The 13,061-nt window shown below is 38.6% G+C and overlaps 1 protein-coding gene across 1 annotated transcript in view; it reads right to left on the bottom strand.

The window, feature by feature from the left end:
- PPTC7 (protein phosphatase targeting COQ7) overlaps positions 1-13,061 on the bottom strand; it is a 39,346-nt gene that overhangs the window by 15,986 nt on the left and 10,299 nt on the right. The window contains exon 2 of the mRNA XM_026514867.4: positions 26-205. Within this exon, the coding sequence (XP_026370652.1) occupies positions 26-205 (180 nt within the window). The remainder of the gene's footprint in view (positions 1-25; positions 206-13,061) is intronic.

The raw sequence follows: 13,061 nt of genomic DNA, 5'->3' as shown, positions 1-13,061 counted from the left end.
AGGAAAACATAGTATATCTACTTACCAAGCAAAGGTACTTTGTTTTGCAGCAACTCACAGTAGCTTGTGGTGAGGATTCCAATGGGATTACTTGGGACAAACCGTCCTTCTTTTACTAACCGTTCACACGTCCGCATTAAAGTCCCTGAGAACTGGGATGGATCAACTCCATAGTCTCTCCATCCTCCTACCCCATCTGCAACCCCTAAAAGCAAAACAGAACAAAAATTACATTGAAAGGATGTATTTACTGACTTCTCAAATTCTTATCCCCGTCTCCTCTTAACAGTTAATTTTACTACATACTAGTACATACATTTACCCTGAAATTCAGAATGAAAAGTACTCAAATTTAATGCATTATACACTAGTACTCTTAATCCACATTTTCTACTTAGAATCTGATCTTTCATATATTGATGACTAAATATGTGAGCTACCACAGGGTGGCATTGCGTACTAGCCAAGAGTTCAATTTCAGCAGGATTATCATCTTTGTATGGAAGTATTTATGTTATTCATCTTTGTTCTATCTTATAAGAATGAAAATTCATTTTTTAAAAATGTGCTGAAACTAGTGATAATACAACTGAGTCAGAGCTGGCAATCATTCAGAATATCAACCACAGCAAACTTCAACTTCAAATTTTGGTCAGTAACTGTGAAATAAAGAAAAAAAATTAACAACATACCTCATCCTCTTTCCTCCTCCCTCAGAGACAACCACTATCCTTTCTGTACAAGCCTGCATTGTCTAATACAATAGCCACAACCAAACGTGACTACTGAGGCTTTGAAATGGTATTGATTCAAATTAAGAAGTCCTCAAAGTATAAAACACACACTGGATTTTGAAAACTTGGTAAAAAATATATTGGATATAATATGCTAAAGATTAAAGTTAATTTCAACTACTTCTATTTTTAACTAATGCAAATACTAGGAAATTTAAAATGACATGTGTGGTTCATATTTTATTTCTATTGGACAGCAATGGTATAGAGATTTTCATGGGTTCCTAGAGCTGCTGCTGAGTTCAGAGTTTGCACAAGACTCCTTTATCAAGAGGAAACCAGTGTTCAAGAAAGTCAATAAGACATCAAAGTCTACATCATACTATTGCCTATTCAACCCCTTGCAAAACACTAAGCTAATTGTTCAACATTAAAATCAATTTCTGTCTACTAAATTCAAACAAACTGAGGGAACTAAAAGATCAGGTATTACATTATAAAGGATTTAAGTAACTATATATGAACCTTTCTGGAAGGATCTATAAGAAGTATTAATAGTTTTGGAAATAAGAGACTGCAAGTGACCAGTGAACAAATGGGGGAGATTTTATAGCTTTTTTACCTCATACTGTTCTGTATTGTTTGAAATCAATTTTATAATGATCATGTATTGATTTCATAACAAAAAATATTTAGGAATTTTATCATTTTTATGGCTTGCTGAGCATTAGACATCCTCCCCACATACATATTTACCTTTTTCATACGTTCAACTTTCACAACACATTTTATTTTTAAAAACTTTTTTCACACATTTTAAAGAACCTGTTTGGTACGAAAGTAGGAGAGTGCCTATATAACGCATCCCAGAAAAAAACTGGCTTAACATGAAATGAACACATGAAACTTTTCTGGTGATGGCATTTCTCAACAGAAATGCAATATGTCCTGAAAAACATGAGAGGAAACATAATTGGAAGAGAGTATAAAGAAGGTGACAAACAACATCAGTATTGGGGCAGCAACTTCCCTAACTTTTGAGACCAACCAGTAAGCAAAATTTCACTATGGGGCAGTCCCAAATCAGTTGATTAAATGATATGATGTCTGGTGGCGCCTGGGTGGCACAGTCGGTTAAGCACCCCGCTCTTGGTTTCAGCTCAGGTCATCATCTCAGGGTCGTGAAACTGGGCCCTGAGTGGAGCTCTGTGTGCAGCATGGAATCTGCTTAAGATTTTTCTCCCTCTCCCTCTGCAACACTCCACCGCCTCGCCCCCCGCCACTGTGCACTTGCGCTCTCGCTCTAAAATAAATAAATCTTTTTAAAAAATGATATGATGTCTGGGATTTATTTCAAAATAATAGGGGGGAGAAGTGATGGAGGAATGGATGAAACAAGAGTGGCCATGAATGGATAATTGAAGTAGAATGAGAAGTACTCTCACCTCTCTGCTTTGATACATACTTGAAATTTTCCATTACACAAAGTTTAAACAGAACTAATGATAATTAATAAGAAAGAAAAAAGATTCTTCTGCTGGCTGTGTGGAAAGCAAGAGCAGGAAAAGGGGATGAGTCAGGAGTCTATCTTAGTAGCTTGGTCATGAAATGGTGGCAGTGCTGTCAGAATGCAGGGATTTGAGATCCAGTGAAACAGAAGGATTTACCAGTATACTGGATAGGGGTATAGCAGTGGTGGGGAGAGAGAAGTATAAAGGATGACTGAGGTCTACTCTACCAGGAAGAAGTAATTACTTTTCTCTGTTTCTCAAACAGTTTTGAGGATATATGGAAATTCTCTTTTTTTTAAGATTTATTCATTTGAGAGAGAGAGAGCACAAGCAGGGGTAGTGGCAGAGGAAGAAGTAGACTCCCTGCCGAGCTGGGAGACCGATGTGGGGCTCAATCCCAAGACCCAGAGACCATGACCTGAGTCGAAGGCGGACGCTTAACGATCTGAGCCACCCAGTGCCCCGAGGGTATCTGGAAATTCTTAAGAGAATTTAAGATAATTAAATAGGAACTTCTTTTGAAAAATTTTATTAGGGGTAAGATTTCATCATTATTTTACTTATTTTATTTTTTAAAGATTTAATATTTTTTTAAAAAAATTTATTTATTTATTTGACAGAGAGAGACAGCCAGCGAGAGAGGGAACACAAACAGGGGGAGTGGGAAAGGAAGAAGCAGTCTCCTAGCAGAGAAGCCTGATGTGGGGCTTGATCCCAGAACGCTGGGATCACGCCCTGAGCCAAAGGCAGATGCTTAACAACTTCGTCCCCCAGGCGCCCCTGAAGATTTAATTTTTAAGTAATTTCTATACTCACCGTGGGGCTTGAACTCACAACCAAGAGCCACATGCTCCACCAACTGAGCCAGCCAAGCAACTTGCCCTCATCATTATTTTAAATGCAACAATTTGTGTTAAAATATAGAATGCAATTATAATCCTTGCAATTCCATCTGATGAATCAATCATTCATTCTTTTCAAATTACTGCCTGCTTGAGGAAAGAATTTCTCTTTAACCAGTCTCTGATCTAAGAGCCACAATTAATTTTAAATACAAAGTGGTTTCATCTACAAATACCCTTCACAAGAAAACCATTAAAATCTGAGATAACGTTGAGAGTTGATCCTGGCACTCACTAAATAATCTGTCAGCAGGTTATAGAGTCTGACCTGACACAGCCCTTCAACATTAATCAGATTTCGCCCAGAATAGAGTGTAACCTTTCAAGCACCTGTTTGCTTTTCTATGGGAAAAAGATACCAGGCAAAGCTCCACTGGTGAAATCTCTTTAGGGGAAAAAAGAGATTCAAAAAGCATACAAATTGTTCAATAAAGCTGTGGGAAAAAAGGCCTTAGTACACATAAATAATTTACTTACAAAGAACAAGTTATAAAAGAGGAAGAGTCATATCTGGGATTAGAATCAGGCTAAAACCAGAATAACCTACCACAGGTACATTTGAAACCTAGTTTAATTAATATCAGGCAGTTATTTCTACAAGGAAATGAGCATTTCCTCGCATGCACAAGCAAAACCTTCCATCCACAAAGGCAGAACACCTTTTAAACAGTGGAATTAATCCAGATATGAAGAGAAATTCCACTCAGAATACATTTCAAAGGTAAAGAAAACAACTGTTAAAGGAGAGATTGCTTAATATACCAAAGACATGAAAGAGCAAAGAATAAGAACATCTCTAAGAGCAAATGGAGGCCATAGTAAATACTAGGAAGTAGAGAACTGAGGGAGACACATCCTGCCTATGAGCAGCTCACCTTTTAGTGTGCAGTGACTACTCACTCACACAGGAACTAGACAAACAGCTCCCATAAATGCTGCTATAGGGGGGTTAAGAGCAAATGGTTAATGCTCATGGGGCACTGTGGGAATGGCGCAATCCTCTGCTTAGGAAACAGTATTCACATTAGGCCCTGGAAGGTAAGTCAGATTTCCACAGGCAAGGGACAGTAGTAACAGGAAAAGAACGGAGGGCAATTAGGTGTGGCTGGGGTTTGGGTAAGTGCTGAGAAGTTGAAAAATGCAGGACAGGAGGAGCTGAAGTTGTGGAGGGCCAAGAACTGTTATCTAAGAACTTAATTTTTTTTTTTTTTTTAAATCTTTTTTTTTTTTTTTTTTTTAAGATTTTTTTTTTTTAATTATTTATTCGACAGAGATAGAGACAGTCAGCGAGAGAGGGAACACAAGCAGGGGGAGTGGGAGAGGAAGAAGCAGGCTCATACCGGAGGAGCCTGATGTGGGGCTCGATCCCATAACGCCAGGATCACGCCCTGAGCCGAAGGCAGACGCTTAACCGCTGTGCCACCCAGGCGCCCCAGAACTTAATTTTTTTTTTAAAAAAAGATTTACTTATTTTAGAGAAAGAGAGCATGAAAAGAGGGAGGAGCAGAGGGAGAGGGAAATCCTCAAGCAGACTCCCCGCTGAGCACGTGAGCCCAACTCTGGGGCTCAATCCCAGGCCCTGGGATCATGAACTGAACCAAAATCAAGAGTCAGGCACTTAACCAACTGAGCCACCCAGGCTCCCTGTGATCCAAGAACTTTAAACTTTATGCTATAGGCCTGTGCTGTCTGATATGGGAGTCAATAGACACATGTGGCTACTGTTTGAAATGTGGCTAGTTTGGATTGAGATGTGCTGTATGTAATTATGTAAAGTACGTTAATATGTAAAACTGTAAAATAACGCACTGGATTCCAAAATTGTAGTACAAAAAAATGGTAAAATATTTTAGTGATAGTTTTATACTGACTAGATTGATATATTTTATATATAGTGGGTTAAATACATATATTAATTGAAATTAACTGAATCTATTTCATTTTACGCTTTTAAATATGGCTACCAGAAAATTTAAGATTACATATGTAGTTTACAGTATATTTCTACTGGACAGCACCTGCTATAGACAAAAAGTCATCAAGGTTTCTGGGTGGAAGTGATACAATCCAATCTATTTCTTAATTTTTTTTATTGTTAAAAAGATTTATTTATTTATTTTAGAGGGAGACAGAGACATCGTGTGGGGGGGGGGAGCAAGGGGCAGAGGGACAGAATCCCCAAGCAGACTCCCCACCCAGCAGAGCCCCATGTCATGAGATCATGACTTGAGCAGAAATCAAGAGTCCGACACTCAACCAACTGAGCCACCCAGGCGCCCCTCCAATCTCTACTTTAGAAAAATAATCCTGATAGTGATGGGAGAGAATGGGTTGGGAAGAGGTTGGAGGTCAAGCATCAGCTGCAAGATTTTAGGTTAGAGGTAACGAGAAAAGTAAAATAATCACTGGAAATAAAAAGGAACGAATACAGAAAGACACCTAGACTTGATATCAATGTATTTTATCTCAAAAGATTTCCAGACTTCAGGAATGAGTACTGATTAGATGATTCCCCAGTTGGGAAAGGAGTGGAAATGCCTTTAGAAGATATTGAACTCTTTCTCAGAGGTATGTGCAGTTTTAGGTGCCAGGAGGACATTTTTAGGGAAATGTTCTGTATGAAGTCAGGAACTATGAGTCTGCAGCTGGGAAGGCCATCAGAGCCAGATCTTTAACAAAGATCGGGAATTGACACCATTAGCGGTGGATGACATGCTCAGAGAGAGCACAGAGCGTAATAAATTCAAGTGGGGATCTTATTAAGAATGAGAAGTCCTGGCCAAATAGCTCATTTGTGAATTGCATCTTACTCTAGGCATCAAATGACAATCACAGATATGATAGCTGATTAAGTTTAAGGAAGTATCCAGTTTGGCAGAATGATATAATTTTTTTAGAGGTGAAAAAAGGTGAAGCTGAAAAGTAGGCTGAATTAATAACTGGGAAGGCTTTGAATGCCAAGAGAGAGTTTACACTGAATATAGAAGCTATTTCCTTTAATTCATTGTAATCATCTTATGTCTCCACTAATAACACTGTCAGCATATGTCTAGCTTAAGTGTTTCCCTTGACCCAAAAATCCAGTTAAAACCATTATTAGATTAAGATAATGGTTACATATCTGAAATAGCCAAGCAAAAAGCTGAGAAGAGACTATAGAGTACAGGTAATTCCTTTAGTTGTACTATTTGCATGGAAATATCAGTTTTGTGAAGTGGGAGATAATCAAAAAAATATATAATTACAATTTTTCACATAATATTTTGGTTAAGTTTCCCAGAGACTGTTTTTCTAAAGTGAAGAGTTAAAAGAAAAAGAGAAAGGGTAATTCTGGTGTGTTTCCCATCATTTAAATCTATCTTTTTATAAAAAGAAAAATTTTAAAGTAACAACCAGTTTTCACTTTTCTAATTAACACATTTTTGGTTTTGCTTTAGTTATACTCACCCAGAAACAAAATTTTGCTGTACTTTAAAAATCATTTAGCTTTTCATTAAACTCAGAATTTTACTTAATAGCTTTGTTCTATGCCAAAAGGTGAAGGAAAAAAGATCTGGTAAGCTGAAATTGTGGAAGCTTAAAAATCCCATCTTTCCAATTACTTATGGTCACCTTAACTGTGTAGCTGCAAAAGGCTCACCCTGAAAAAGACTTTGAACTAAGCTGTGTCTCTCTAGCATTTTCCTCCATTAACCTTAATGAGCCATGCGGCTGCCATTCTAAAGCCCTTCTACTACAACCATCTTCAGACTGACATGCAATTAGTTACAAAGCAAACATTTACCAGAAGATAGTGATGCCTAGAGTATAAATACTAAATTTCAATTTTAATATAAGTATCAGTGAAAAAAAAACCTGGCAATTTTATTTTATCCAAAAATAGACTACCAAAATTTCAAATATTAAATAGTACCCAAAGGTAATAGCTTTATTCCTTGCATCTTTGATGATCTTGAGGCATTTTACATTGAGCCTCACACTCTAATGAAGCAAGACAGTTTTACAGGGATTGTTTTTCCATCAGTGAAACATCTCCTATCTCCTATCTACCAGGATGGGTACTTGATAGTGAACTGAAATTCCAGAAGAGAAACTGAGTAAGAATCTGGCTGGGTCACAAGAGTTGAATAAGGAGGGATAAAGCTATTTGGTTTTACACTTTCTGCAGCAAGTATTCATCTAATGAGGCCCTGGCTAGGCGGTATTTATTGCAGTGCTACAGCCAGCTTCTTTTCAGATGAAGAGGTTCTTCTTCAAATACTATAATCTAGTGTTCTCAGAGCCAACCTTATTTGTCTAGAGACATCACAACATGAAGCATTATAACTAAAGAAAAATGAGATCAGGGTATAAATTCAATATCTATCAAATAGAACAGATCATGTTTGTATCAACATTGCTGAAGCCTCAACTATTTGGGCATTAAGAACACTCCCCTGTGATTCAGGACTGTGAAATGTTGTATCTGCAAATAATTATCCCAAAGGGAACAAAAAGCAGGATTACTGGGAAAAAAAGTTCAACAGTTGAGTTATTCAGAAAAGTACAATTTGCTTTGACTAACAGTCCTTTCAGTTCTCTAGAGGTGAAATTATATAGATTATGATGTTCTTCCTGTTTAACAAGCAAGTGATATATTCCCTTTGCAAAAAGTTTCCCCAAAGCAACCACTCTGCATTAATCACAATGAAACCTGCTTCTTCTGATTCTCCAGAGACCAAGTCTACGTCAAGAACTCAAGATCTCTAAGCAGAACAGCTAACTCAAAAGCTGAGGCAACGAAGCTGAAAGAATGCAAAGGAAGAAAGGTTCAACCCCGTAATGTGCGAAAGTGGAACCTATAAGCAAAACTCAAATAAGGATCCAACGCAGGAATAAATGGTCTATTTTATGTTTTAGAATTCCAAACAAGATAGCTATTCCTTCCTATTTAGTGAACACAAAGTTACTTCATACTTAATCAAATTAAAATGTACACACATACATACACATATACCTACTGCCCAGAATACTTCATTATCTAGAGATGGTAACTCCAGACTATTCTGGGCAATTGCTTTAGCCTTAAAAAACCTGTGAAAAATGCTGAAAAGAGGTTAAGGAAATGATAGTGTGAAGGCAAAGAAACTCAAAGTCAACTTTTCTGGGGCGCCTGGGTAGCGCAGTCGTTAAGCGTCTGCCTTCGGCTCAGGGCGTGATCCTGGCGTTCCAGCATCGAGTCCCACATCGAGCTCCTCGGCTGGGAGCCTGCTTCTTCCTCTCCCACTCCCCCTGCTTGTGTTCCCTCTCTCACTGGCTGTCTCTCTGTCACATAAATAAATAAAATCTTAAAAAAAAAAAGTCAACTTTTCTTTTTTTAAGATTTTATTTTATTTTAGAGAGATAGAGAGAGAGAGTGAGCAAGAATGAGCAGGGAAAGGAGAAGAGAGGGAAGGGGTAAGGAATCCCAAGCAGACTCTGTGCTAAGCACGGAGCCCAATGCGGGGCTCAATCTCATGACCCCAAGGTCTTGACCTGAGCCAAAACCAAGAGTCAGACACTTAACCAACTGAGCCACCCAGGTGTCCCCAAAGCCAACCTTTTAAAAATAAAATGTTCTTCCTCTAACTTCAGCTCTTCTGTTTAAATACGAAACGCTTAATGTGGAACATTTGGCTCAATGTGGCCTGGGGACCTTGGCTATCTTATAGACTTGGGTAGGAATCACTACCTTCTCACCACACAAACTGAAGAGTTGAAGGTGAAGTCACAGAAAAGGTCACTTCACTCCTTTCTGAGCTGCAACAGTATCTTCCCCAAATGCTAAATGCTGTTAGCAATGCTTTCTGAACAGAAGAAAGTAACAGGCAAATCACAGGCTCACACTTATTGTGAACTATGGACAGTATGGGCAGGGCCCTTAGTGTGTTACAGAATTAAGGACTTCTATTAAAGCTGAGACTCCTGTTAGTTTCTAGATATTAGAAAATATTATATAACACCCAACAACTTAATGTTTTAGTAAGAAAATAACAGCAATTAAAGTCTAGCTATCTGATGTGTGCCTACCTGTACTGGCCCTTTAGGCTAAGGGAGAATTTTTCCTTCTATTTATAATTTATAAGATTAGATCTAGAATTCTGGTCTTAAAGGTTAACCTAATATTTATGACAAATTTACCTATATATCCTTGACCTAACCCCAAAGAGGTTACTATTTACCTCCTTGGTTTTCTCACCCCTCTATAAAAATAAGAGCTGGCCTTTACTGAAATACCACCCTCTGGGAGAGGTCAAGAGTTACGTAGCCCTGGCACAAACACTCTTTTTGAGAACATAATTCCTCTGAATAAGCCTGCCAAGTAGAGAACTGTCCCTTAATTTCTAAACAATAATTATATTTTTTCCTACATGCTGTTTAATTAAGTAATGATCTTTGGGTGGTAGGACCAGTAATTGTTTTTTCTACTTTTAATTTTCCACATTTTCCAATAATGAGTATATATATTATGGGAGGGATTACAAAAACTATATAAATCCAGTCAGAGCTATATTTTACACTTACACTCAATATTAAAGTTATTCAATACAGTTTATTGAACCTTTTCTATATACATGACACTGTAGTGAAAAGCAGCTAAAGGGATTTACATATAATAAAAGATTTCCTGCCCACGAAGCTTAAAATCAAGTAGTAGTGACTATGGCAGGGGAGAGGGGTTTGGAGAGGTTTATGATAAATGGCTCTAACAAAATAAATATGCACCAATAAAAACTAAAGCAAGAAGATCAGATTACATCTAGCTAAAGGAATCAGGAAAAGTATTCATGGAGAAAAGAAGTGCCTGATACGAGCCTTGAAGGATGAGAATGTGAGTCATAGGGAGGAGGTTGAGGATAGAGCAAAGCAATTTGGGCATTTCCTTAAGATTCTGACTAATATGGATAAAGCGCAGTAATAAAGGTAAGCTTAGAGCTCTAACAGCAGAGAAACCTGACCTCCAGGTAAATAAATGTCTATTACATTCCTGCCAGGAACCTCTGACCAGCAATCAGCCCAAACAATGCACTGCAGCATAAAGGCGGCCCCAGAAGGAAAGGGCTGGCCTGAAGCCACCCAAGTCCCTGTGGCCCACCGAACTAGTTCAACTGAGGCCTTTATTTGCTTTAATGAAGGGGCTTTGCTCAACTGTTAGCCTATGAATAGCTAATATCAAAGTACTATTCAGACTCAGCAAAGATCACTTCAGTAAAAACAAAGTTTTAAAAGATCATTTGACTTGAAAAGCAGTGTGTACACACTAGCCAAGAGCATAGGCTTTGGAGTCAGATCTGGGTTCAAACTGCAGGTCCAGGACTAGAGTTAAGTGTAGCAAGAGTGCCCTTGGGTAGCTCTCTGAGCCTTAGTATTTTCACCTGTAAATGGGTATAATAATGGATATCACAGGGCTGATGTGAGAACGGGGATAATGTGTTAAAGAGTACTTGCCACAATGCTCAGCTCCCAGTCAACATGCAATAAAACAGTTATGCCTCTCTTTAAGAAAGACTAAATAACAGCATATAGAACAGTCTAGTCTGTAGCAACCAGAAAAAACAATCTTTGATTAGTGTTTGTAGTCTACAAACACTGTTCTGTGGTCACAACCAAAAGACAATTCCTACTCACAAATAATGTATAAGAGATGAGTTGATCCATTCAGCTTTTCCCATCACACATCCACTACCATTCAATATCTCATTAAACATTTAACAGTAACTAAGAAACAAACTTATATCTCTAAAAAATACATAAGGAAAAATAGATCCACCTACACTTTGAAGAAATCAGTTCTCTTTTTCCAGAAGTGACTCTGAAATAACCTTATTTAACAAATATCTCTTAAGTGCCTGCTGCCTACTATGTGCCAGGGTTCAGACTTAGATATTCCTTATTTTAAATGGAAAATCTTATAACACTAGTGATACATAAATTGGCCTAAACCATTTCCTTAGGTAATTATAATAATTGCAGCACCTCTATCACAACTTTCCCATCTCCTTTCTTCCTCTCTATACTGTGACTCCCCTTCAGGGCCGAGTCTCTTTCACATTGCTAACCAACCATCTCTTTCATCTCTGGGTGCTGGCCTAGTACCTGGCACAAAAGTTCTCAATTCTTGCTGCACATTGAGATTACCCAAGCCCCACCTCCTGAGTCAGTTTGTCCAGGGTGGGCCTGGGCCTCCTAAGTAAAGTATGAAAACCAAACTGCACAGGTGATTCTAAGGAGAATCACTGCTGGAACACTCAGAACTCAGTAAAGGCCAACTGGACTGAAGCACTCACTATTTCAGGAGCCAGATGATTCCACCTCTGAAGCGCCTCTCCCACCAAGAAATCCTGTTTTCCATTCCCAAATGTGATCCTTCTCTTGTATATCCTAACTTGATTAATGGCAGCCCAACCAACCCACACTTGCAGGCCAGAAACTTTAGGAGGCTTCCAGATGCAAAACCTCAACATCAACTTCAATATCTCTTTTCTCCTTCATCCTCTTCGTCCAATTATCACTACGTCCTATTGATTCTATGTCTGCAATGTTTCTGAAGCCTGACTACTTTGAACTGCCCTAGTTAAAGCCTTTTCTAGCTCAGACTATTTCAGAAGCTTCTTAACTGGTCTTTTGCTTTCCTATCTTCCCATTACACTCTGTATCATTTTCTTTTCTTTCTTTTTTGCTTTTTCTAAGATTGCTATGTCCATGTTACTCTTCTGGTCAAATATCTTCCACGTATATACAACTTTCTACTTGTATATGTAAAAACATTGTCTGGGGGGGCATGTGAGCGTCTCAGTTGGTTAAATGTCTGCCTTCAGCTGAAGTCATGACCCTGGGGTCCTGGGATCAAGCCCCATATCAGGCTCTCTGCTCAGCAGGGAGCCTGCTTCTCTTTCTCCCTCTGCCTGCTGCTCCCCCTGCCTGTGCTCTGTCAAATAAATAAACACAATCTTAAAAAAAAATCCTCTGGAAGGATACACAAGAAACTGATAACATTAGTTCATTCTGGGAGAGGAACTTTGCAGCTAGAGGACTAGAGTGAAAGAGACTTTTCACTCAGCACCCTTTTAAACTTAGAACACCTTTTGAATTTTATACCATTTGAATGTGGTGCCTCTTCAAAAACCACCAAACCAAACGCAAAACAAAGGCAAGAAACATCTTCTATAGCTTCCTAACAAAAAAAGCAAAAAATGAAACCCAGTTATTTACATGACCATTGTGACCTTCAACAGTTTGGTTTCAACCTGTTTCCTAACAATTCTCAACCACCCTCCCAACCCCGCTCGGCCAGCCCAAACTACTCTCTTGCCACAAAACTGCCATAGTTTGAAGAATCTTCTGTGTCTGCTGATCCCACAATCTGGAGAGATTTACCATTCTTCTCACTTGCCTCAATTACTGAAAAACTCATCTATCAAGACCTGACTGCTTGATTCCACAACACCTCATTTGTGTGTATTCTTTATACTGTTCCTGTGGCCCTCCCTGCCAGACTTCAGAGCTGAAGTCTCTCTTGTTCTTTGTCTTCTTCACAGCACCTGTCGGGGATTGGGAAACAACCAGTAAACAATGAATTCAGTTGACTGTACTGAAAAGTTAGAATACCAACACTCTGGTGTACAAACTTTCATCTGAGAATTCCAAAAAGAGAATGAACCCAAGATTTCATCCTAGAGTTGCACAAGATGTTGTGACGCTAGCTACAAGATGCTCCTCTCACAGACCGTTGTAAGAAAGTTTGATGGAAAGAACCCTGAAAAGAAGTCAGGGGATAACACCACTCCCAGCTTACTTTGCCACTAACTGGTTGTAGGACACTGGCCAAATCACTTCTCTTAGCTTTAGTTTTCTCATCTGTGAAATAAGGGTCAGGAGGACAAATTCTCTCAAGA

This window comes from Ursus arctos, unplaced genomic scaffold (assembly GCF_023065955.2).
Source record: "Ursus arctos isolate Adak ecotype North America unplaced genomic scaffold, UrsArc2.0 scaffold_34, whole genome shotgun sequence".
Taxonomy (NCBI): domain Eukaryota; kingdom Metazoa; phylum Chordata; class Mammalia; order Carnivora; family Ursidae; genus Ursus; species Ursus arctos.
Note: the sequence above shows the minus strand (reverse complement) of the source record. Positions and strands in the feature narration are given on the sequence as shown.